The sequence below is a fragment of the Zeus faber genome (genome assembly GCF_960531495.2).
Source record: "Zeus faber genome assembly, chromosome: 3".
Taxonomy (NCBI): Eukaryota; Metazoa; Chordata; class Actinopteri; order Zeiformes; family Zeidae; genus Zeus; species Zeus faber.
Window position 1 is genome coordinate 1,624,670 of NC_137190.1, and position 25,652 is coordinate 1,650,321.

Here is a 25,652-nt window from a genome sequence, read left to right on the forward strand (position 1 = left end):
TTTACCATAAGGTTCCACTAAAAGAATTAAGCAAAACGTTTGTTTACCCTAAATATAAATAAGTGAAACATTGATAATGCCGAGACGAGATGGAAACCAAAGGTGAGGAAGGATTCCAGCATCTCGGAGACAGAAACAGTTGTTCCCCTCTTTCCTCTCTCCTCCAGCGAGACGAGGAAGTTACAGTACAACATCAGTAGTAGTTTAAAATCTCGCCCCTTTCCAGCTGAAGAACACGTTTTGAACGTTGTGAATGATAATAATATTGCTACTTCCTGGTTCTAGTGAAACACTGTGCTTGGACATTGAAGTTTAAAGTTTGGATTCAAGGCAGAACAACACGGGAGGAGCAGCGCTCGTGCAACATGCAGCGGCTGGACGGCACCACTAGGTGCCGGTGCAAAACCTCTAACGTATAAATACAAAAGATACTTTCACACACAGTCTACATCTCTACTCTTCTGAGGGAATGTGGGAAGCTTCCAGCCTTTGGATGGAGGTTTGGTACCAGGGCCCGGCCCTCACTTTAGCAACCATGCACCAGCTTTCAGTTGCCTTATTGTAATCATTTTTATAACTGAGTGATAATGACGCTGCATGATAAAATCCATATTTCCATAATTGAACTTGTTCCACCATTTGTGACTTTGTTTCTTTTCTGGAAGTTTCAAAACAAACAGAGGTATACTGCACAAGGTGGTTGGCAGTGGCCTAAATCTGGCTTCCCAGGGCAACTGGGCAACCGTTGTTGTGAGGTTGTTGTCATCATTGTACTTTTGGTGCCGTCTGCAAACTCACTTTCCCAAAACATGAATTAACGTTCCTGCAGCGATGGAACGATGGACACGGTTCTGATGAATCCGTTTGCTTACAGAAAGATCTAGATTTTCATAGATCTGAATGCTGCTTGACATTAAGATAGATGGAAATCAGTTTAAAAAAAGGAATACTGTGCAGGACTCAGAAAGATGTTTAAAAACCTCACCATTTTACAAATGAGGTGAAAGTGCAGATGACAGTGAACCAGCCTCCATCAGCTCCTCCTCCCAACCCGTCTGGGAACACGTCAAAGTGCCAGAATGCTTTTGATTCTGTTCAGTGCAGAGGAAAACTACAACGGACTTGAAGCTGATGTAGGTTGGCTGAAGGTAAGAAATGCAGAGTGAAACTAAAAAGAGCTCATTTAAGAATAAACAGAAGGAAAAATCCTGGAAAGTTACTGCAGAGTATTCCTTAAAGGTCCTCCAACATTAATTATAGGAATTAAAATCAAATGGCATGGATCCCGGAGGTAAAATGGTCCTGGTACACCTTCTGTCCAGGAACTAGTTTATGACAATTGCTAAACCAGGTCCTGGTCAGAGGTCTGCCTGGACAGTTGGACCAGTACTACACCAGGTCCTAGTTACAGGTCGACCAGTACAAAACCAGGCCCTGGTCAGAGGTCTACCTGGACAGTTGGACCAGTACAACACCAGGTCCTAGTAACAGGTAGACCAGTACAAAACCAGGCCCTGGTCAGAGGTCTACCTGGACAGTCAGACCAGATAGACCAGTACTAAACCAGGCCCTGGTCTCCAGATGGATCAGTGGTCCTTGAGCGACCTGACGGCCTTGGCCAGGTTTCCGTAGAACTCGGCCATGCTGGAGGGGAAGAAGGAGTCGACCACGGAGCGAGGGAGCAGGCCGCCCAGGTCAGTCTGGAAGAAGGTGAAGACCTGAGTGTGGGCGGGTTCTCTGCAGAGTGAGAAACAACAAAAAAAACAGGAGAAGAGACAGCATCAGTCCGTAGCATCGATAACCAACCTCAACAATACGATTCTATATCCATATTCTCTTATATACATATAGACATATATATATATATATATATCGTTATATTCTATAACCACTTTTCAGTACACCCTCTCACTCTGCATTGCAACAATATTTCATTCACATCCAAGGTCATAAATCAGTCTTTCTCAACCACTTTGCATTCATACATACTGTACATACATCCAAGGTCATCCACCCATCCATGATCATCCATCCAAGTTGATACATCCATAAATACGTACATACAAGATCATACATACATACATCCAAGGTCATACAACATGTGATGCATACAGTACTGTACAAACATCAAAACATCTAAGTTCATGGACAGGCATGTGACACTGTGAGCTCCCATACGCAGCAAGCTGCCATGCACTGTGTGCTCTACACCTTTCTATCACAGCAACATTCACTGTTTCAACACTTTGTGCTGCAGTAGTTCTTCTGTGGCATCAACATCAGACAGACTAGGCTTGACTCCCCACGTGCATCAATGAGCCTTGGGCCCCGTGACCCTGTGGCCGGTTCAGCGCTCGTCCTTCCTTGGACACTTTTGGTAGTAACCACTGCACAGCGGGAACAGCCACAAGACCTGTGCTTGTGGAGATGCTCTGACCCAGTCGTCCAGCATCACAATGTGCTCCTTGTCAAAGTGGCTCAGATCCTGACCACGCCCATTTCTATACTTCAACAACTGACTCTTCACCTGCTGCATCATATATATATAATAATATATAACACAAAAATATAATAATAATATTATATATAACAGTATATATATTATAATAGCAGTATATATATATAACACTATATATATAATAATAATATATCCCACCCCTTGACAGGTGTCATTGGAACCAGATGATCAATGTTATTCACTTCACCTGTCACTGGTTTTAATGTTGTGGCTGATCGGTGTGCAAACATAATACAAGATCATCCATCCATCCAAGGTCACACACACACACACACACACACACACACACACACACACACACACACACACACACACACACGCACACACACACACACACACGCACACACACTCCATGCACTCCATGCACTCACCCTGAGATGGGCACGCAGATGCAGCCACAGGGGTGGTTGAAGCCCCGGACGTAGCCAGACTGTGGAGGACAGCCTGCATGACCCACGTTGGTGGCTGTTGGATAAAGCATATACCAGTAATATACAAGTATTTCAATCCCATTGGAGGTTGTTATTGTATCTGAATAAATCCACAGCGGAACGTGACGATACACTACACTGTAGTGAAAATTAGGACTGGCTGATACTGGTAAAGTCAAAAATCACAATATTTTTAGACAAATACCTCGATGTAGATTATTTGACGATATTTTGGGGATGAAAATTGGTGCTTTCATAAAATATTTACAGACAAGAAATATTAGAGAAACAACCATTATTCATGTGGATATTATGACTATTGGTTAGAACAGTACAGTACACTTTTCTTTATTGCATTACAGTAAAGGAAAGTGCATTAATTTACTGTAATGCCCCTTAAAGACATTTAACTATAACACCATGTTACGATGACCAAAAAAATCCAAAACCACCATCTAGTCTCAAATCATGTTATTGATAATATATCAATATATCGCTCAGCGATGCATGAAATCAAACTGCAACTAGACTATTACACATGAGCAGGACGAGCCCTGGTGATCAGAAAATACAGTAAATATTTCACTAACGTTCATACCAATTCCTAAACAATAAAATACTTTTTTTTAAAGTACTGATTTAATTTATTAATGTTAAAATACTGAGTTAAAGGACATATACTGCTTTTTCATCAAATCATCTTTGCCTAGCTTTTAAAAAACAAAAACAACTCTCATTGTACAAAGCTTTAGTTTTATCTTTGCTCATGGACGTTTGATTCTACCACGGCAGCCACTGTTCTCCCACATGGAAACAGAACAAATAAACAGAAACAAACAAGTAAAATAACTAAATATCTTCCAGTTAACAATAAATAAAAAGGTGCATCACATCAATGAGAATAAAACACACTCATAGTAGAAAAGAAAGAAAGGAACTTCACAATTTGAATTAGACTTTTTTTCCTACTTTTCATACATATCAATACAGATGTATTTTTAAATTGCTTATTTTTAATGTAACTTACCATCAACGTTAAGCAAATAACTTTTGAAAGATAGTATATCGTAATACGTAATTACCGTTGGACGTGATGCTGCCGTCCTCGTATTGCTTGACGAAAATGACGTCGACGAAGTCTCGCGGTGCAATGATTCCCATCGCCGCCGACGGAGTGACGGTCCTGCACACCGAGACGTTCTGAAAAGGAAAAAATAAAACACATTTGAGATAAGACAAATACATGCATAGCACGTGTCATATGTCATCGACCTAGAGCAGAAAACAACCAGGTTACATTGCAATGGATCTCTGTTGGAATTCAGCTGCAGAACAGATTCACTGTGTAATACTCTCATACACTGTGGGAGACACGGTTGGCTGAATGAGTGGAGGTCAAGGTACAAATGAGGGAGTTATGAATGGATTATTCCACTCTGGAAAACTATTCAGGTTTCAAGAATCCCCGCTGGTTATTAATCATTTCCCAAACAGAAGAGTAATAATAATTTCAGAGGTTTTGTGGATGAAGGTGTTTGATCTCAGGTGTATGTAAAGCTTTTGTATTAAAGGAAACCTGAAAAAACCTTTATTCTGGTTAAGAGCAATAGATTATTAACAAAACAATAAAATATGCAGTTTTTCATTTGCCACATCTGTCATGTCATCAAACTTGACGTATATTGTGAGACAACGACTAATATCCACACCCAAGCTGACCACTGCAAACGGATATATATACAGATTATACATTATATGATTAATATAGAACATAAAATAATGTCGGGAGTGAAACAAATGATGCATCTATAATAAACAATAGATGACAAACTGGGACGCAAACTGAATAAATGTGACTGGATTTATCTTTATGAGTTCTCATAAAGCTCTCATGCACTTACAGTTGGTGCCACTATACACATACAATCCACCAATAAACTGAAAAGACGACGATGACTTACAATGCATGCTGGGTAAAATGTCAGTGCAAGTGCAGCACTTCCATGTGGACCTAGTCGCCCCCTACTGTTTAGAGCCTAACATCACATCAGAAGAACCTCAAGTTCTCAGTGAGATTTAGTATCGGGGAAAGGTTTGACTTATTTTTGGGAGTGGGTTCGTGACGAGTCACTCTGAAAATAGTTGATTTTGTGACTCCTTGTCCATCTGGTTCAGTTGGTGTAACGCACGGTGAGTGGGGGAGGACTTCCTGAACGATGAATGAGAGGAGGAACAGTCGGTTTGGCTCTGAGTTGTGAACAAAATTCTCCCAAGAATCATTTAATTCTGTCAAAGTTATTTATTTTGGTGGAATGTAAAGTGTAAATAAGTCACATTTAATATGAATTATGTCAGATGCTGAGACTTTTTACCTTGGACTCCAATTTAGTCGTCTGTATTTATCTTCAGTTTGTGCGTTGAACATTCACTTGCTCTACCACTTTTCCGCTGGAGTGACTCCAGATTCCAGAGTCATTTATACAATTTTTTCACTGTGAACAAATTGTTTGCGAGTCATGCATCAGCCATAATAATAAGAACATTTCAATGGGTTTGTTACTTTTTGTGACGTTTTAAGTGGTTAACAGCATAGTGGTGTGTCTTGGGACCTGGAACGCTGCACTATGGGGAATGCACAACAATGTTGTCCAATAAAGTGAGGAGCATCGTACCTCAACGTGAAGCAAAACAAGGTATAGACACATCTAGAAAGACGTTTCTACACCTTCACAACAAACCTCCGTTACTTGCTCCAGGAGCTCGAACCTCTTGACGTTGTTGTCCCACTTGACCCTCAGTCCCCCGGGCACCGGCTTCAGACACTCCCACACCTTGTGGAGGCTGCCGAGGACCACGCCCTCGCCCTTGTACCTGTAGGGCGGAGACACGGACCATGAGGCTTCGCTGAACGACTGTTACAGGGTTTACAAGAACCTGCTGAGTTTTACTGGCTGTGTTAAGTCCTGAACCAGGAAGAAGACGCCATATTGCCACACGTGGGAAGCAACTAGTTCAGTAACATTTGGAAGAAATTTGACTTTGAGTAGATATTGGAAACAATATATATTTTTATTATTATTTCAGTATATTTGCAAAGCACCGAAGTGCATTTTGACGGGTGAAAGACACGTCCAACCACAAGGCGTGGAGCAGGAACACGCCTTGTGTCGTGTGAACGCACACCTACTGACACAGAGTGGGTTTGGTCCTGTTGTAAAAACACTAAACAGCTTGAAACCACTTTGTTTGAGATCAGAATGAACTGCATGGTCCTGTGTGTCAATTCTACCATTGCTGAGTAACGAAAGCCAATTTCACTCAAAGTGACTGGTATTTGATTAGGTGTTTGACTAAAAAGCTTCAGTTAATATCTGTTAAAAGTAGTAATAATCTTATAATTGAGAAAACTATCTGAGTTCTGTCCTCAGCTCTGCACGTAACACAATGTTGATTTTAGGATGAAAAGAGGAGTTTGAGTTCAGATGTGTGCGCAGCTGCTGCCTGTGACCATCCCTCCACAAACAAACGGAGGTCACTCCATGTAGGAATCATGATGCAACCATGTGCTTTGAACTTGGAGATAAACTGAAAAGTGTAGAAATGTGAAAATACTCACACGTTCCCTGGGAACTCTGTGGAGGGCCGCCAGGACACTATGACATCATTCTGCATCGGGGAAAACACAAACACAACCTGTTCTTTATCTCCATCCGTCTCTGTACACCGAGCTTCTTGTAGGTTTCAGGGACAGAAGGAGGTTTCTCACCGACTTCTTGCAGACCTTCCAGCCGGACTCGTCCCTCCTGTAGCTCAGCAGACAGTCCGCCACCGCCTGGGCTTTCTGCTCGTAGTCCATCCCAGAGCTGCAGAGTGCAGATGTGGCTCCGAAAACCAGGATTCCTGCAGCCTGTCGGACCTCCAGAGGTTCAGATCTCCAGAGGCTGAGACCTCCAGCTCTTCAGACCCTCAGACCTTTAGAGCCCTATACCTCCAGACCTCCGGGCATCCAAATGTTCAGATCTCCAGATGTTCAGACCTCCAGATGTTCAGACCTCCCGAACTCTAGACCTCCAAATGTTCAGACCTTCAGATGTTAAGACCTTCAGATGTTCAGACCTCCAGACCTCTGGACCTCCAAATGTTCAGACTTCCAGATGTTCAGACCTCCAAACCTCCAGATGTTCAGACCTCCAGATGTTTGGACCTCCAGATGTTCAGATCTCCAGAGGCTGAGACCTCCAGATCTTCCGACCCTCAGACCTTTAGAGCCCTATACCTCCAGACCTCCAGCCTTCCAAATGTTCAGACCTCGAAATGTTCAGAGATCCAGATGTTCAGACCTCAAGATGTTAAGACCTCCAGATGTTCAGACCTCCAGATGTTCAGATCTCCCGAACTCTAGACCTCCAAATGTTCAGACCTTCAGATGTTCAGACCTCCAGACCTCTGGACCTCCAGATGCTCAGACCTCCAGACCTCTGGACCTCCAGATGTTCAGACCTCCAGATGTTCAGACCTTCAGACCTCCAGACCTCTGGACCTCCAGATGAACCTCCAGATGTTCAGACCTCCAGATGTTCAGACCTCCAGACCTCTGGACCTCCAGATGTTCAGACCTCCAGATGTTCAGACCTCCAGACCTCTGGACCTCCAGATGAACCTCCAGATGTTCAGACCTCCAGATGTTCCTCTCAGAAGCAGCTAACCTGGAGCCAGCTCCAAGCTAGCTGGATAGCTAGATCCGGGCTTAGCATAAAAACAACCGTCATACTGTAAATATAGACGCTACCAGGTCACAAGCCGCGCACCGTTCGTGTGGCACCAGGACCGAGCTGTAATATAATATTTAATATTCCATGTTTAATATTTCTTGCTCCTGAGAAGCTGATTCATGACAGAAACGCGGTGTCTCCTCCGGTGCGCGGCGCAAAGCATGCTGGGAGATGTAGTGAGTGCTGCGTTCAAGTCCGGCGGGAGAAATGGGAGCTCTGAAAGGCCGCTCACTGAGGCTGGTACTGGGCAGGATCTCGATTTTCGTTTCGATACCACGATGCGATTCCATATCTATTGACATTTATAAAATGAGAATTGCTGCCAAATTCCAAGTATATGATCTGACCCGCATTACAGAGATTAAATTATTGCATTGCATTACCTTCAAAAAAAGTATCAATATTAAAATGTGCTTAATTGATTGATCATTTTCTCTGCTCCCAAGTCGTTCTACAACAACAACAACAACAACAACAACAACAACAACAACAACAACAACAACAACAAAAACACTATTGATTAGTCTGGATAAAACCCAAATAAAATGTCCTTTAAGCATCCCATACAAATAATACTTACTTTAAAATAAATACATCTAATGTTAACTATAACATGTAAACTGCCCGACATATGAAACTTACTGATTGAATTATGACTTTATTTAAATTGATTTAAATTATGTAAAAATTCGTTCTTTGATGTCTTTTAGTGTAATGTACAAAGTTGTGTCGCCTTAATCTGGCCTTGGTTAAAATGACTAAGCAAGTAATTCCCACATGATTTGAATGCAGCATAACAACACCAGTCCCAGTCCGACCTTTGAGACAAAACTACTGTTTAATGTTCTTCTTACAGTTATTATCACAACAACTTCATAGGGGATCATTCAATGTAGAGCAACTTTTCACAATGTATGTTATAGGGTCAGCTTGATGTTATTGTCTAACATTATGTAATCAATAAATTTTCCTACATGGAAACAATACACAGAGGAAAAATATGATATTTTGGTATGTATTCTGTTAATATGTATACTGTGCTGGTACATTTCAGTTATTCTTTGATAACGGTCACACGTTGGAACAGATCAGGTCGTTTGATCTGGACACAAGGTCGATGCTGGCCTTGGACTTCTTCTTGGCCAGCTTTCCATGCCGTACATCGGACTTGAGGTAGCGTTCCCTGTGGTGGATCACCTGGATGTACTGGTCCGTGCTGCTGTTCTGCTGGTCGCTGCTGGAGGCCAGGGAGGCCGAGTCTGACTCCGTGAGGGAGCGCTCCAGCTTGGGCCTGGTCTTGGGCTTCACCTGGGGCTCCACGTGCTGGGCCGGTGATGGGACACGACGCCTGGTTTGAACCAGAGGCTCCGCCCTCCTTGTGGCGACGTGGGAGCGGGTGTATGCTTCCAGATCCTCCCAGTCTATCTCCCCTCCGCCCCCCCTGTCCCCCGCCTCCGCCCTGCGGCGTCCTCTGGCAGAGACGCCGTCCTCGCCGATGTAGAAGCGCGGCGGGTGACAGAGGTCAGAGAGAGAGTGTGGGCGGCTGTCCTGGTCCAGCAAGCCCCGCCTGCCGGCCTTCCTCTTCCCCTCCTCTTCCTCCCCTTCCCCCTCGTGGAGGTGCGGCCTTTGCGGGTGGTGGTGGGGGGCGGCGCGGGGCACGTAGCGCTTCACGCTGCGGGGGTAAAGCTCTACCAGCTCCGCAGGCTCCTCCAGGCAGAAGTGTCGTGGAATCCTCGTGGCCGAGCGCAGCAGCTTCTTCCGCGGCTCACGCTCGTTGACGATCAGGTAGCGCGTGGCGTGCGGCCGCCGCCCGTAGGCTGGGACGGCCATGATACCGGCGGCCTCGGCAGGGTGCATGGTCCGCACCGTCTTCCGGTACAGCGGGTCAGAGTGAATGTTCTCGGGGTAGCGAGATGAAGGATTGTACGCCATGTGGAAGTAGGACTTGGACCTGCTGGAGCCGCTGGTAAACACCACCTGCCTGGTGGATGAGACAAGGTTTGAAAATGTGGAATAATACGAGTGACCCAAGGCCAACAATTTGTTCATTGTGAATATTTTAAATGACTTCAGCCATACACACCGAACTGAGTCTGAATCTGGATTTGTTTAAGGGGCCACAAGTCACACATGCACCTCAAGCAGCCACCAACCAACGAAGCTTGAATTTATACAGTGAGTGAGCAAGAGAGAGAGAGAGAGAGAGAGAGAGAGAGAATCTTCGACTCACAAACTAAATAATCACTGAGGATTAAATCGACGTTGAAAAAAGGAATTTGGAATCATAACACATATTGAACGTGACTGATTTACACTCTATTGCTCACCAAACGCACAAAGAGTCAAAGAGATTTTTTTCTGAAAACTGCTTGGAAATGTGTTTAATTTGGTGCAAAATCTGGTTGTCAGCAGCGTTTTCTTTCTCTCTAGATGTTGGATGCTGGACCTGTTGGGAACGTGATCCAGTCGGTTGATGTGAGGGATCGATGTGGGACTGCGGGATGATCCGGTGCCTCTCAACTCCGCCCTGGATGCTGATTGGCTGATGGTGCGGATGCTGTTGCCACGACGAACTGGAGACTGGAAGTTGGTAACGCTGCCGTTGTGTCGAGGGGACGACGTGTGGATGGATGAGTCACTCTCCCGGCGCTCCGACACTTTGTCCGTAGCCGCCTCCGGAGCCTGGAGCCGTGCTATGGAGGTCAGGGGTCACAGATGTCATAAATCCCAAAGGGCACAGGTCACAGATTGTATAGTCAGAAAGTCAGAGGTCACAGGGGTCAAACAGGAAATAGTTGAATTCATTGAACCAACAGCGTCGTCCATAGCCTGGGAACCACAGCAATCTGCAGCTCATGATATCTGTTTGAATGGGAGGGTGGCTGGACTTATTCTTGCTCTGCAGAATACGTCTAGGGTGCCAGGGTAGGGCCAATCACAACTGTTTATCTAATATGGGGCGGGGTTGATACGATAATGATGCAAAGGAGAGCTGTTGACAGACCTTTTATTACATTGATCAGACGCTTTTATCCAAAGCGACTTACAATTATTCAAACACCGACGGACGCAGCCATCAGGAGCAATTAGGGGTTAAGTGTCTTGCTCAAGGACACGACAGCATGCTAGCAGGAGGAGCCTGGGATCCAACCAGCAACCTTTAGATTACGAGACCACCAGCTCTACCTCCTGAGCTATCATCCACCTTACCAAGATGGCTGACATGGAACGGTTTCTTGAATCCGCTACTGGTATTAAATGAACTGGACAGTATATTTCCTCTAAAAAGCTTTTGTTGCTAAGAAAGATGTGTTTGTTGTACTTGTCACAGGATTTGGTAAAAGTTTAACTGAGCAAGCCCTCACTCTGCGCTACGTCACACTAATGCTCTGATTGGTTGTAGGTCTATCCAATTGCGTCCAAAGAAATTTTGGTCTGTGCCCGTTGGTAACACCCCTTGGAAATTTCAAATGAACGGAGAGATTCCAGACTTATATACATTTGGGAATCGGTCTGGCAATGCCAGGTATGTTGTACCTGCAGCCAACTGGCAAACCTTCTTCTTATCTTCAGTCCGCTCCTACAGTCGAAAACCAAAGTTTTGTTATTTAAATTAATTGTATATTTCTAGTTAATTGTTTTTTGGCAATGTTGTTCTTCTGACATTCAAGAAATTTCAATTGAATTTAGAGAAACAGTGACAGAGTGAGAGACAGACAGAGTGAGAGACAGACAGACAGACAGACAGACAGACAGAGTGACAAACAAACAGAGTTAGAGACAGACAGACAGACAGACAGACAGACAGACAGACAGACAGACAGACAGACAGACAGACAGACAGAGTGAGAGACAGATAGACAGACAGACAGACAGACAGACAGACAGACAGACAGACAAACAGAGTGAGAGAGACAGACAGACAGACAGTAAGACAGACAGACAGACAGACAGATAAACAGAGTGAGAGAGATCGAGACAGACAGACAGAGTGAGAGAGAGAGAGAGACAGACAGACAGACAGACAGACAGACAGACAGACCCTTACAGTCTGTAGCTGCATCCTGAGCTGGTTGTTGGTGAATTTGAGGGATCTTGCGATGGCCTGGAGGTAGTAGATCAACATGCTGCAACACACACAACCAAGCAACCACAACTGTGAAGCAGAGTGATGTTCATTGTGTGTGTGTGTGTGTGTGTGTGTGTGTGTGTGTGTGTGTGTGTGTGTGTGTGTGTGTGTGTGTGTGTGTGTGTGTGTGTGTGTGTGTGTGCGTGTGCGTGTGCATGTGTGTGAGCGTGTGTGTTTGTGTGTGTGTCCGTGCACGTGTCCAGCCTCACAACAGCAGCAGCAGCGCTGGCAGCACCACCACAGGGCTGGTGACGTAGCTCATCACTTTGCTGAACCACAGCGGGAAGTCGCTGGCGATGGTCTCAGAGATGATGTCATAGATCTTCTCCTGACCGCTGCGACGTGCAAACACTCAGTTTTATTGTGTTTATTACACTGTTAGTACTTCATAACATAACTAGCTCTCATGATTCACACCAGTTTGGCACCAGTTTGGTACCCGTTTACCTGAAGGGCCCACAGTGCTGGGAGGGTCTGTATCTGACGATGGCGAAGATGGTGGGAAGCATGCAGAGGAACAGCATGAAGAGCAGCATGGCCAGGTAGAAGTTGTTCGATCTGAGCAGAAATAAACAGAGCGACTGTTGTGAGAGAAAAATGCTGACGATCAATTATTTAGAATGAGGACAAAGGCCTCTACCTCCAGAGAGGGAGTTTTTTAAAACATTGTCTCTGTTTTCCCAGGAAGCCCCCAACTTTATGTCAAGAGAAATGTTCTTTCTCTCTACAATGTCAGTTCTAACATGGAAGAACCAGATCTCATTTGGTCCTGTTTACCTTGTATGGAGATGAGGAATAACAACGGGGAGCCTGGAGGTGCATTGTAAGGGATCGTAATCCACATCTGCCAGCTCAAACATCAAACATTTACAACTTCCTGTGAATGTACTGTGTGAGGTTGGCATCCAGGGAGACAGTTGAGGGACAGACTTGTAAATGACTTCTGAGCCAAGCCACACCCTCTGTTGTTGTATGAAGCCTCTTGATCAGAAATAAGATCAGACTGATCAGAACGCTGCTTTGAAGCAGCACTGAACCTGTCTCTTTATTCTGCAGAATAAATAATCTTGAATAATCTCAGTTTTTGTTTTCTTGTAGCGGGCAGATTAACCTCACCCATCATTGCAGAAGAATTTCTTCCACACTGTTCATGGAGTAGAATGGGAGGGTAGAATTTCTATGATGACAAACAGAACATTAAAGCATCCATCCATCGCATTGTTTTTACCCCCAACATCCAGGTTTCCCCTCATCTTTGCTCTTTGTCACTTCCTTTCACGTTTTTCTTCTTCTGATTCACTGTTTTTCTTGTCACTTCAGGTGGCAGGAGGATTTTTCTGTGCTTTTTTGTGAATGTTCATCCATATCGACAGTTTACTGACCACAACTAGCTACGCTGCTATAACTAATTCACCAATGGCTGGATTTCACTTTATGCTGTGGTGGACTCCACCGCCAACAATGGAAAGAGCAAATAAAGGAATAGCTGTTTCTCATAATCTTATGGATTACCACTTTAAAGCAATGTCAGGGAAAGCTGTCAGTGTTTCATTCAGTCAGTGCTTCAGACCGAATTCTGGGTCTTTAATGATCAGCAAAGCGTCAGGATCAATGTCTGTCTCCCCTGCAGCACGACTGGATCTAACACGCTCACTCAGCAGTGCAATGCCTGCATGCGTGTGTGTGCCTGTGTGTGTGTAATGTACTTCTTTGCGTTGGATGGATGCTCTTATTTTCCACTACATCTGGGAGCCACTGATAAGGCCTGAGAGGCTGCGAGCCTTGTTACATAAATCCACGTGGCAGCTGAGAGCTGTGTGTGTAGGTGTGTGTGTGTGCGTGCATGGGTGTGTGTGCTCATACATGCAAGAATGAATGTGCAATTGTTTATGTGTGGCAAATTGTAGATTCTTATAATTGTTATAATTACAGATAGAAGATGAAGACAGAACGTTCTAAGACGTCACATTCTTTTTTCATTCTTCTGATCGATATTTTTGTCTATAATATATATACTATCGACAAAGCAATATAGTCAACTATCTACCTATCTATCTATCTATCTATCTATCTATCTATCTATCTATCTATCTATCTATCTATCTATCTATCTATCTATCTATCTATCTATCTATCTATCTATCTATCTATCTATCTACCTATCTATCTATCTATCTATCTATCTATCTATCTATCTATCTATCTATCTATCTATCTATCTATCTATCTATCTATCTATCTATCTATCTATCTATCTATCTATCTATCTATCTATCTATCTATCTATCTCTATTTATATATATTTATATAGCAATAGTACATGTCAGAATACAAATACATTGAATGGCTGTTTCTTCTCATAAAGTACCAGATGGTAAAGTTTCAAATATAGGATTTAATAAACAAAAGAAACATTCATGAAGCACCTGGAGGCCCTGAAAACCTGCTGGTGGGGGACATTGCAGGTGAGCACCGCCCAGCTCCTCAGATACATCAAACCAATCAGCTTCAGCACGTTGAAGGCCGGGAGGCACGGCGAGAAGAACGCCCCCATCCTGGAGGATAGGACACGTGCACACGCACACGCACACGCACGCACACAAACACACACACACACACACACACACACACACACACACACACACACACACACACACACATACACACACACACACACACACACACACACACACACACACACACACACACACAGGGTCATTATGCTCACGACCCCTTGCATCTTCTCTGAAATGAGTTGAGGAAACGCAGCGCGGTGGAGCATGGAGCTGTAATGGAGAGATCCCACTCCAATTTACCCAGAATGCAGTGGGGTGGCTCAGACAGCCTAATGGTGACAGATGGAGCTGCAGTGCTGTACCGGCGGCAGGACGGAGCTACAGTTTAATCATGATATCAACCTAATTTAACCCCAATAAAAAGGTTTGATGTTCCTGTTATCACGCTCACCAGATCATTCCCTGGTTGTAAATCAGGTGCAGGACGTTCTCTGCAATTTTGAATTCTCCGTATTCGGGCTGCAGAGGAGATAAAACAAACTGTTTAATGTCACCTAAAACCAGCGGGTGTGTTAAGATAATACCTTCCAGTAACACCAGGAGTTCAGGAGGCAGAGAGTATTTTCTGACTGCTGCTATCTCAGCACACTATAAATAGATGTACTTATACAATACAATCAATATATAATACACATATTAACTATACCAGCTTAATACTAGTATTATTAATACATATTATTATTATTATTATTACTACTAAACACTGCTGCTATATATTATATGTACTTTACTTTGCTACTCCCTGTAAACTACTGTTTTTAGATTTGTACATATATCTTATTTCATCTCTCTTTTTGAGTATCCCCCGGGGTGTAGTGAAGTCTTATCTTATGTTATTGTCAGACGTTCCAACATTCCACAAGGATCTGAAACAATTTCAACCATTGTTTTGGTTCAAAACACGAGCGCTGTGCAGATTACAGCAGACAACAGCGCAGGTGGAAAAAGAGGATTCTGGGAAATGGCGTGGCACTCACAAACTTGCTCTCCAGGTCCCAGCAGCAGCAGTCGCTGAGGTAGCGCACGGCCAGGCCGCGCAGGAAGTCGATCAGCAGGATGCTGGCCACCGTGAAGATCATATCGATGATGGAGAGCTTCAGCATCTCCTACACACACACACACACACACACACACACACACACACACACACACACACACACACACACACACACACACACTTGCCACTGAAACACCTTCACTTTATTTTTTACATTCTTTCTTAGTCTCGAAATCTACTAGAGTACCCAGAAATAAAGGTACAAGTTTTCCTATGTCAGATTTAGAGCCAAATAGGGTTAAAAAATATATCGCCATTTTGTTTAGAAGTTATGTTAGTTAATGCCACCACAGTCACAAATTAATTCAAATATTTAATGTAATTAATTTTTCTTCTTTCGGCTGCTCCCATTAGGGGTGGCCACCGCGGATCAATTTTATTTAATTTTATAGTACCAAGTACCAAGCCCTAGTACCCAGTCTGGTACTAGGGCTTAAAGGGGTTGTTATGGAGGTGAGTCCAGGGTAACCTGTCCAACGTAGGTCTCCCAGCAGGGGTCCTGGGAGCGCATGGTCTTCTCCAGCAGAGCTGTCCGGTTGGAGAACGGCAGCTCGCTCTTGGCGCTGATGCTGCTGATGCTGTTGTTGATGTCTAGCACCGTGGCAGCCACCGTCGCCACGGTGCTGCGCTGGCCGGAGGCGGAGAGGTCGAAGACGAGGGTGGAGACGCTCTGCTGCTCCGGTTGCGAGATGGTGGACAGGAAGGAACCAGAGTCGGACCAGTTGGACGGACTCACCGGGATCTGGGCAGACCAGCAGGAATGGTGGTTAAATGAATTAGTCAAAACAGGGAGTCCGCAGGTAGCAGAGAGTTCAATTTAATACTTTTAAAGTCCTTTTAAATACTAAAGATTTTAAGAAAATGTAAGACTAAGTCTTGCGTCTTAAGTCTTGCATGATCTCTCTAGAAACTGATTTCCAAGTGGGAGGGAGATGGAGACACTAACAGCAGAACTCATGCTGTTGACCTTGTCGAGGAGAGCGATGATGAGGCTGTAGAGGTTCCCCAGGTATAGAACCAGCACCCTGCGGGGACACCCAGAGGTTTATTTAATGAATGAAAACACAGTGGAGCAGGATGGACCCCAACATTTGGAGCGGCGCGTGGCCTTCCCTCCCTGCTGTACCCTACCTGGCCAGCTGGAAGCGCAACGAGGTGCGGGGGTGGTACATCTCCAGCTGAGCCACCAGCTCAAATGCAGAAGGAGCGATCATGGTAATGAGCGACACCACCACACTGACCTGGAGGTAGAAGGAGGTGGAGTTACAGAGGGGAGATGGAGTTACAATGGGCTGCAAGGTTTCCGGGAGTAAAGCAGCCATTGTTTGTTTTCTGTTTTTACATTTTCTGTATCAGTCTGTATTAAATTGTTATGCAGAGAAGAAACAAAAGATTGTTGAGGGACTAAATATTATTACATTCATCATCATACGTATAATTTGTATATTTTTTGATAGAGCAACCACACCTAATGACCAGTATGCAGCCAAAGCATGACGGCCGGGGCCCAACTCCAGTTCTGGAGCCAATGCCTTGCTCAAGGACATCAGCAGGAGTGTCTAACCCTGACATGCACGTCTTTAGGATGAGAGGAAGCTGAAGCAGGTGGAGGGAACCCACGTGATCACGGGGAGAGCATGCAACATCCACACAGAAAGGCCCCGGTCAGATTTGAACAAACTTTTTTAAAATCAATGTAACATCCCAGCTGTAAAAATACTCCTCAGGAACACTCTCTACACACTGCGGCAGCAACCAGGACGGGACGGATCTGAAATGCTCGCTTGCTGCTCATTTCACAGTCTCTCGCGAGGAAAATCAAATCTCCGTCTGTCACTGACAGATGGAGATGCCATGACCGCTCTGCCGCTCCACGTCTCACGTCTCCTGTTTCACCGACCGCTCATAATCACATTGAAAAGTTAAATAATGTAATGACAGTAATGACTCCCCTCGTTCTCCCCCGTCTCCCACCTCGTTCTTCTCCCACAGCGTCAACTCCGGCTTCTCCTGCTCCAGCTTCTGGGAGCGATCCACCACAAAGTAGATGATGTAGATGCTGCCGGCCAGAGACAGAAGAACCAGGATGTTGGCCAGGATGCGGAGGCTGATCAGAACGGCCCTGAAAGATGGAGGATTGGGGGAGAGAGGATGGAGGGATGGAAGGAGGGAGAGGATGGAAGGAGAGCAGATAGAGGGAGAGAAAATGGAGGGATAAAGGATGGAGGGAGAGAAAGGGTAGAGAGGAGTTTTGTTTTAAAACTGTGTCTGCGGAAGCTTCCAGCTTTACGATGCCAAACCTTGTGATGCCAAACCACATGTGTATTGCTTTTTAATTGGTGTTTTAATTCTCCGGCAGTTTCAGTGTTGGGCTGAACTGCTCATGGCTGCTCTACGTCCTGTGGAAGCTCCTCTTCCCAGCGGTGGTTGCTCCTGCCTTTTGGACCGGAGGAGGCGGACTCAGAGTCTGGACGCCGGAGTATTAATCTGATTTCACCGTCTTCAGCTGCTGCGTCGACGTCCTAAAGTGGATTTACAGAAGCAGGAGTCCTGTGTGTCTGCTGCTCAGCTGATATTGAGTTATTTAGCGTGACATATAGAGCGACATTCGAAGTCAGACATTCTAAAGCCACGACCAGAAACAAGTGGGCGAAGTTCCCTTTAAGAGGAGTCGGGTCATCTTGGTGATGGCAACTAACCCAGACAGTAAGTATGTGGCTAGGACTCCCTGCCTGCCTGCCTTGCTGTCTGCCTGCCTGACTGTCTGCCTGGCTGTCTGCCTGTCTGCCTGCCTGCCTGGCTGGCTGCCTGCCCGCCTGGCCATCTGCCTGCCTGGCCGCCTGCCTGCCTGCCTGCGTGTCTGCCTGCCTGCCTGCCGTTCTGTCTGTCTGCCTGCCTGCCTGCCTGGCCTTCTGTCCATCTGCCTGCCTGCCTGCCTGCCTGTGTGTCTGCCAGCCTGCCTGCCTGCCTGGCCTTCTGTCTGTCTGTCTGTCTGTCTGCCCGCCTGTCTGCCTGCCTGCCTGCCTGCCTGCCTGCCTGCCTGCCTGCCTGGCCTTCTGTCTGTCTGTCTGTCTGTCTGTCTGTCTGTCTGCCTGCCTGCCTGGCCTTCTGTCTGTCTGTCTGTCTGCCTGCCTGTCTGCCTGCCTGCCTGCCGTCTATCTCTCCTAGCTCCATCTAGCGCTACATGAAAGAACGACATCCAAGACGAGCGTGAACCTGAAGGTGTGATTGGAGCTTCTCTTTATGATATAACTACAAGTCGCCATCAGGTCTTCTCAACACATTTTTGATCATAACTATAATAATGCTGTATTAATACGGTAATAATGCTGTATTAATACAGGAATAATGCTGTAACTGTCTCCGGTGTGTTTGTTTCGGGTGACAGATGACACCTACAGACTTGTGTCCTTCTTCTTCTCCTGTTCCTCCACGATCGCTTCCTGTAAAATGGGTGAAATCACATATTACTGTTGATATTTTTAAGATTGGGGATTTTCAGACTCGATTTATTATTATAGTTTTATTCAAAATCTTCCATCAGTTTTAGTAAAAGGGATCAACGGGGAGACAAACAATGAAAATTCAAGTTTCATGTTAAATTATAATTTAAAATGTTATATATATATATATAACATTTTATTTAAAAGAAACAGTGAATAAATTAATCAAAATAAAACACAGTGTTAAAACTCAGCGAGCTCACTGGTATTGTGTTCCCACCCTTATGCTGTTGACGATGGCGGCCCCCTTGCTCTCCGCGGCCTCGGGGTTGCCGATCAAGTAGTCCCAGGCGCAGAACACTCTCCAGCAGAACGTGAAGTTCTCGTCCGAGGCGCTGGCAAGGCTCAGCCGCGAGTTCTTGGCCATCCTGGAAAACAACACCGCAACAACACTGTCAACGTTCTGGAACAAAAACATGGATCATAGAGTCCTCAAATATCAACGAAGCAGGTCTATTTATTTATCCTCGTGGTAAGTAACACGTCCAGCTACTTGAGTGTCTGCAGGTATCACAATTTAAATGCAACACCTTTAACACAAATATGATGAAATTTCAAGACTTTCTTTGGGATAAAACCTCGTTCTCTTATTATGACTAATGAATAAAGTGAAGCAGCTGATAATGAAGGTACGCATCAGGTTCAGTCGTACGTTTAAGGTTTTAGAATGTCAGAAACATTGACTCAAATCTTGATAAATTCAATTCAAATAAATCCTAATGTGTAAAACTGAATTGGGGACATTTCAAGACTTTTGAAGGACCTACGGGCAGCCAGTTAAATGAAGCTGAGATGTATACTGTGCAAATAGTCAAAAATAGTAACAGTAACAAATAATAATTTGTAAGTAGCTTGTTCACAGACAGACAGACAGGCATTCAGAAAGACAGGCAAGCACTCAGACAGGCAGGCATTCAGGCAGACAGACAGGCATTCAGAAAGACAGGCAAGCACTCAGACAGGCAGGCATTCAGGCAGACAGACAGGCAAACAGGCAGTCAGGCAGATAGACGGACAGGCATTCAAAAAGACGGACAGGCATTCAGACAGAGAGAAAGGCATTCAGACGGACAGGCATTCAGGCAAACAGGCAGTCAGACAGATAGATAGACAGGCATTCAGACAGACAGACAGCTTACTTCCTCAGCAGGATGATGAAGCTGTAGGCGAACACCGCCATCCCCACCAGGAAGTACGCCAGCGGGAGGCGGTACCCAGCGCTGCCGATCCGACGCACGCGACCGTAGTATCCATAGAACAGCACAGAGTACTGCAGGTAGCCCTGGAGTACACACACACGCAAACACACACACACACACACACACACACACACACACACACACACACACACACACACACACACACACACACACACACACACACCATCATGTTGCATTGGATCCAAACAGTAAATCTTACTCAACATCAACACAAATCAGTTGCAATTCAAGGTTGATAAATCCATCGCTGATATTATGAACTGGGCTGTTAATGTCTCTCCTGGTCCTGGGGGGTCAGAGTGTGATGTCTGAAAGTAAACAAAACCTTACCCCCAGGGACCAGATGGTGTCCAGGTCCTGGGCTGAGGCCAGCTGCTCCCGGGGGATGGTCTTACTCCTGGTGGTCCCGAACGAAGCCCCCGCCAGCAGCTGGAGCACAGATCAGAAGAATTATTAATGATTTTGAAAATCACCTTTCATTCCAACATGATCAATCAATTAATCCAAATCAATAAACTAAAAAAAAGAATCGATAAATGAATGAGTAAACAAGCATTGAGTTTAAATGATTATTCAGAAAATAAAAATATATATAATATATAACAAACATGAAGCATAAAATAAATAATAAAATAGGAGATAACAACAACTATTAAATGTCAGGATGGGCTATCCTGTAAAAAAACATTTTACCAAAAGATTTAAAAGCTTATTTCCTCGGGCTGGTCCTTGCAGAGGCCCCAGGGCCCAAAACAGAGACAAACGTCAATCTGTAAAAATAATCTATGAACAGGGGATGCAACCTACGGGCGATGGAGGAGGCCGAGAGAGTAATGAGATGTGGGATGAGCAGAGAGATGAAAATGGAAATTGTGGAAATTGCTCCTGACACAAGAAGCGTAAATCAGCTGCTTCTCAAACTGTTTTCTAAGGTCTGACGGTTCGAACAGTACAACTTATAGTTTCACATCATATATCTCATATTATATTATACTTTAAATGCCGTCATCAGTTATTTACATATTCCCTGACTTGGTAAGTGAGGAAACAGGTCCTTCCTCAGTACTGTGTATGAATTGAGGTTTTAAACCAAACATTTAGTCAAGTCAATTTTGAGAATATTTTTAGGAATATGCACTGTTTTGGAGAGGTACCGTGCTATGGCTTCAATATTCTATATTCTTATATCATAATAAATAATATAATAATAATATAATATTTTTAAAATAATGTCCTTACAGAAGTGTTAGGAAAGTGATGAAGTTGGAGGAAGCTAAAATGTCCAAGCAGAAAATGTACATTGACTGTAACTGACGAATCAATCGTAACAGTCGTTGATTGATTGATTGATTGATTGATTGATTGATTGATTGATTGACCTCCGGGAGAACGATGAAGGCTCCCGTCATGATGGTCAGAACAATGTTGATCCCAAACAGCCAGCGCAGGAAGATGAAGTAGGAAGCGACTCCCGATCCGAAGTGACCTTCAGAGTCCAGACTTCCAGTCAGAGAAGGTCACACAACATGAAATACTGAATATATGGCAAATATAGTACAATATCCATTGCTAAATATAGCAGTAAATCTAGTACAATATGAGGGCAGAGCAGTCTCACTTTCTATCCTCTTGATTCTCATCTCCCACGGAATGAACAGAACCACGATGTTGTACAGAAGCCGGGAGAGTTTCTTCAGCAGCTGGAGAAGAAGGAACGAAGGAACAACGAGCGTGAAGACCAATAATCACAATGACTAATTCATGAATAATCCACTGTTTTAGAGAGGAGACAGAGACAGATATGATATTATCCAAATTTTTGAGTATTTATATTTTTGCACTGCGGAGATTTGGTGCAAAGTAAAAGCATTTCAGTGCTAACATGACACTTGCTGTAATGTTGTGACTGAAAAATTCATTTTCAAACATAATTATATCAAGAAAATCCAGAAATCATGATTTCAGGCTCATATTTTTAATCGGTGCATCTAAGTATGAAATATAAATGATATGTATGATAAAACATAGACGACTCCATGACAGACAGACAGACAGAGGAAAAGACAAGTGGACAGACAGAGGGACAGACAGACAGACAGACAGACAGACAGATCAGTGAATGAACAGACTCATGATCTCGTGACTTGCAGCCAGATCCAATTCTCAGAAAATCACTGATCGTTTCAAATCCAATCCGTGCGACAGAGTCACTGCATTGATTTTGCGTTTAACAATGATGAGTGAAACGATCTGTGTAGTGAATATTATAATTAATATTTCATCATCAGCCGCTTGCTTAAAGTCCATTAATGCTAATGGGGCTTGAGCAGCTGTGGTCAACATCTCTGGTAGACTTTAATTAAAGAAGAGGAAATAAATCTGTTTATCCTGGCACACTCTGGTGTGTGCGTGTGTGTGTGTGTGCGTGCGTGCGTGTGTGTGTGTGTGTGTGTGTGTGTGTGTGTGTGTGTGTGTGTGTGTGTGTGTGTGTGTGTGTGCGTGCGTGTGTGTGTGTTCATGCGCATGTGCGTTTGTGTGTGTTTGTATTAAAAGACAAAGAGATTGAACAGTGGAACAATAAATGAGGGTTAGGGAAAGACAACTATAAAACAGTGGTGCAGCAATGTGTTTTGATTTGTTGAATTGCAGAACCTGGAGGAGCATGGAGCCGTGGTTGAGAGCACAGAGCCTCTCTCTGCTTCTACTCTTGTTCAGACGAGGGAATCAGACCTGCAGCTTATTTCTCACGTGCACGGATGCAGGGTAATTAAAGTGTGTACTTCAGTGTGTACTTTAGTGCGTACTCTACTGTGAATTTTAGTGTGTACTAGTGTGTACCCACGTCAGCCCCTGCCGCCTGGTATCCCCTGGTCCTGGTCAGCCGTCCCTCGTAGCGCAGCACGATCTCCCTGGCCTGCCTGCACCCGGTGACAGTAGGAGGATTACTACCAGCTGCAGTTCCTCTATAAGTCATAAGACAACACTTAACACTTCAATCAACATCTGAGACAGGGACACTGAGCCCAATATGGGTAGACAATATTATGATAATACTACAGCACAAGACAAATACTTAATGTACTGGAGATACTGTATAATAACAATAATGAATATAGCTGCAGGCAGCAATACACAGGGTCCAGTGTCATGTTAGGTAGGTACAGTATCACAGGTTCCCAGGTTCCCAGGTTCCCAGGTTCCCAGGTTCCCAGGTTCCCAGGTTCCCAGGTTCCTGAATCTGCACTCTGTCATTAAATGTGGGGATGTTCAACCGTGCAGCTACTTTGGGTCAGATTCAGTTGTTTTTTTCATTAATCTCCGCTCTGTACGTCCCGGTTCTTACGACACGTAGACCGTGTTCGTCGCTTCTGCTGTTGTTCTGTTCCAGATAGTTTTGGCGCAAAAAATTCTTAGGAAAATAATCAAACTATAACAATAGTTATAGGCGACCAATTCCTGGTTGCGGAAAGAGTTCAATTAAAGAGTTTAATTAGCATTAGTGCTATAATCATTATTAGTAATAAAAATAATGTGATTCAAGATTCAAGATTTTTATTTGTCACATACATATACATACTTCCATACATATATGCAGTGAAATGTAAGTAGTGTAATGTGTGTAGTGCTAACACTAATGCTAACGCTAATAATAATAATAATAATTATCACATTACGTCATTGATCAGACGCATTTGTCCAAAGTGACAACTTATTGGTACAGCCATGGAGGCAGCGATGCATTGCTCATCAGGAGCCGTTAGGGGTTCAGCCTTTCGCTCAAGGGCACTTCGGCATGCTACCAGGAGGAGTCAGGAATCAAACCAGAATCTTCCAACTACTGAGCCACTGTCCATAAGGGCAGTAACACTTATAATAATAATGATGCATAATTATGACTGCTAAATAATTTAACTGAAGGGGAGCTAAGAGTTCAAGGTAATAAGTGGTATCAGTAAAGTGTAGTATTAGTCCTCGTACAATATGAAGGTTTACAATCAACATGTTCAATGCACATCACCCTCATGAGAAAATAACAGAACATTCATTCAAAATGAACATTTCTCCTGGTTATCGGAAATCCAGGAATTGGTCTTTGCCACCATAACATTAAAACTTTTGTGAAATATCCTTCACTTCTCAACAAGCTGTGATACATGTTGGAGGTGACATGGAGGAGCAGCTCCTTCCCAGTCACCACTTGGTGTCAGTGAGCAGGACGTTGTACCACCAGTAAACAACGCCGCTCTGCCATCTGAAAAGAACCTTTATTGCATATTAAAAAACAAACAAGAAAAAACTCAGAGCACAGTCCAAAAACACTATTACAGAAATCCAGATGAAACCAGGCATTGTATCGTCCGGTATAAAAGTAATTAAACGGAGTGATTTTTGGGCCAAACGGTAAATTAGTCTGGTGAAATGAGTCATTTTCAACCGCATCGCCAGAGCGATTAAATGTGTAATCTGAGCTCTGGTCCAATCAGAGAGCAGTTTACATTCTTTATAACCATGAAACAGGCTGAATCATGGGATGCGACAAAATGTGATGCAGATATTTAAATTAAGCGTGAGCAGAACGACTCAGGGGCATGGAGGTGTGAAATATGACGTGTTGCGTTGGCAGATTAGTGAATGCAGCGCTGCATCTCTGTCCTGATGGAGGCAATAAAACCAGAGCAATAACAAACCTGCTGGGCATCAGCTCATCTGGGCTCCACCTCCACCTCTCCCTCCGTCTCGCTCTCTCTCTCTCTCCCTCTGCCTCCCTCTTTCACATTGTAGTGATCTGCTTACCTTACCTAATTTGCAGGCCATCTATTTGTACATCCATTCCTTCATTCATTCATTCATTCATTCATCCATCCATCCATCCAAACATCCATCCAAACATCATTCCATCAATACAACTCTCCACCCATCCAATCATCATTCCATCCATCTAGCCCTCCATTCATCCATCGTTCCATCAATCTATTTCTCCATTCATTCATCATTTCATCCATTCTTCCATCCATCTACCTGTACATCTATCCATTCATCGGTCCATGAATCCATATCCCCACCCATCTGTTCATCGCTCCATCCATACATCCATCCAATCATCATTTCATCCATCCACCTATCCATCCATTTATCCACCCAAGCATCCAGCCATCATCCACCCACTTATGCATGCATCCATCCATCTCTGCATCCCTCCCTCCACTGAGCTGCACCTAATGAACCATCAGCTCAACAAAGTGGTTGAGTAAGAATCCACTTCAGCCATTTTGTTGTTTTACAGCAAACAGTGAAACATGATTCACGTTGTTTATTCGCCCCCCGCTGTGAACCACATGGAACATCAGCTCCCCATGAAGAGGAAGACTTTGCATTCAGGCCATTTCAACTATATGCATTTCTACCTTATCTCATAGTGATGATGAATAAGCATAACAGAAGTGGC

At 44.2% G+C, this 25,652-nt stretch overlaps 2 protein-coding genes across 2 annotated transcripts in view; both read right to left on the bottom strand.

Annotated features, from left to right (window-relative positions):
• Window positions 1-1,586: 1,586 nt before the first annotated feature.
• Window positions 1,587-6,838, bottom strand: stard5 (StAR related lipid transfer domain containing 5; the record flags this gene model as incomplete). The annotated part of the gene is made up of 6 exons (XM_079998018.1): window positions 6,716-6,838; window positions 6,566-6,615; window positions 5,688-5,820; window positions 4,032-4,149; window positions 2,890-2,983; window positions 1,587-1,737 (listed from the first exon to the last, which is right to left on the bottom strand). Exons 1-6 carry the CDS (start codon window positions 6,803-6,805, stop codon window positions 1,587-1,589), a joined length of 636 nt encoding a protein of 211 aa, XP_079854144.1. The 5' UTR covers window positions 6,806-6,838.
• Window positions 6,839-8,792: 1,954 nt separating this feature from the next.
• Window positions 8,793-25,652, bottom strand: part of tmc3 (transmembrane channel like 3) — a gene marked incomplete at both ends in the record, with an annotated part of 18,599 nt that continues 1,739 nt past the window's right edge. Inside the window, 20 exons of the mRNA XM_079997942.1 lie at window positions 8,793-9,594; window positions 10,168-10,414; window positions 11,259-11,301; window positions 11,770-11,848; window positions 12,060-12,185; window positions 12,298-12,408; window positions 14,277-14,405; window positions 14,818-14,885; window positions 15,404-15,532; window positions 15,953-16,225; window positions 16,430-16,508; window positions 16,615-16,724; window positions 17,458-17,605; window positions 18,883-18,926; window positions 19,207-19,354; window positions 20,126-20,268; window positions 20,537-20,635; window positions 21,586-21,692; window positions 21,825-21,906; window positions 23,049-23,124. Of these exons, the coding sequence (XP_079854068.1) occupies window positions 8,793-9,594; window positions 10,168-10,414; window positions 11,259-11,301; window positions 11,770-11,848; window positions 12,060-12,185; window positions 12,298-12,408; window positions 14,277-14,405; window positions 14,818-14,885; window positions 15,404-15,532; window positions 15,953-16,225; window positions 16,430-16,508; window positions 16,615-16,724; window positions 17,458-17,605; window positions 18,883-18,926; window positions 19,207-19,354; window positions 20,126-20,268; window positions 20,537-20,635; window positions 21,586-21,692; window positions 21,825-21,906; window positions 23,049-23,124 (3,043 nt within the window). The remainder of the gene's footprint in view (window positions 9,595-10,167; window positions 10,415-11,258; window positions 11,302-11,769; window positions 11,849-12,059; window positions 12,186-12,297; window positions 12,409-14,276; window positions 14,406-14,817; window positions 14,886-15,403; window positions 15,533-15,952; window positions 16,226-16,429; window positions 16,509-16,614; window positions 16,725-17,457; window positions 17,606-18,882; window positions 18,927-19,206; window positions 19,355-20,125; window positions 20,269-20,536; window positions 20,636-21,585; window positions 21,693-21,824; window positions 21,907-23,048; window positions 23,125-25,652) is intronic.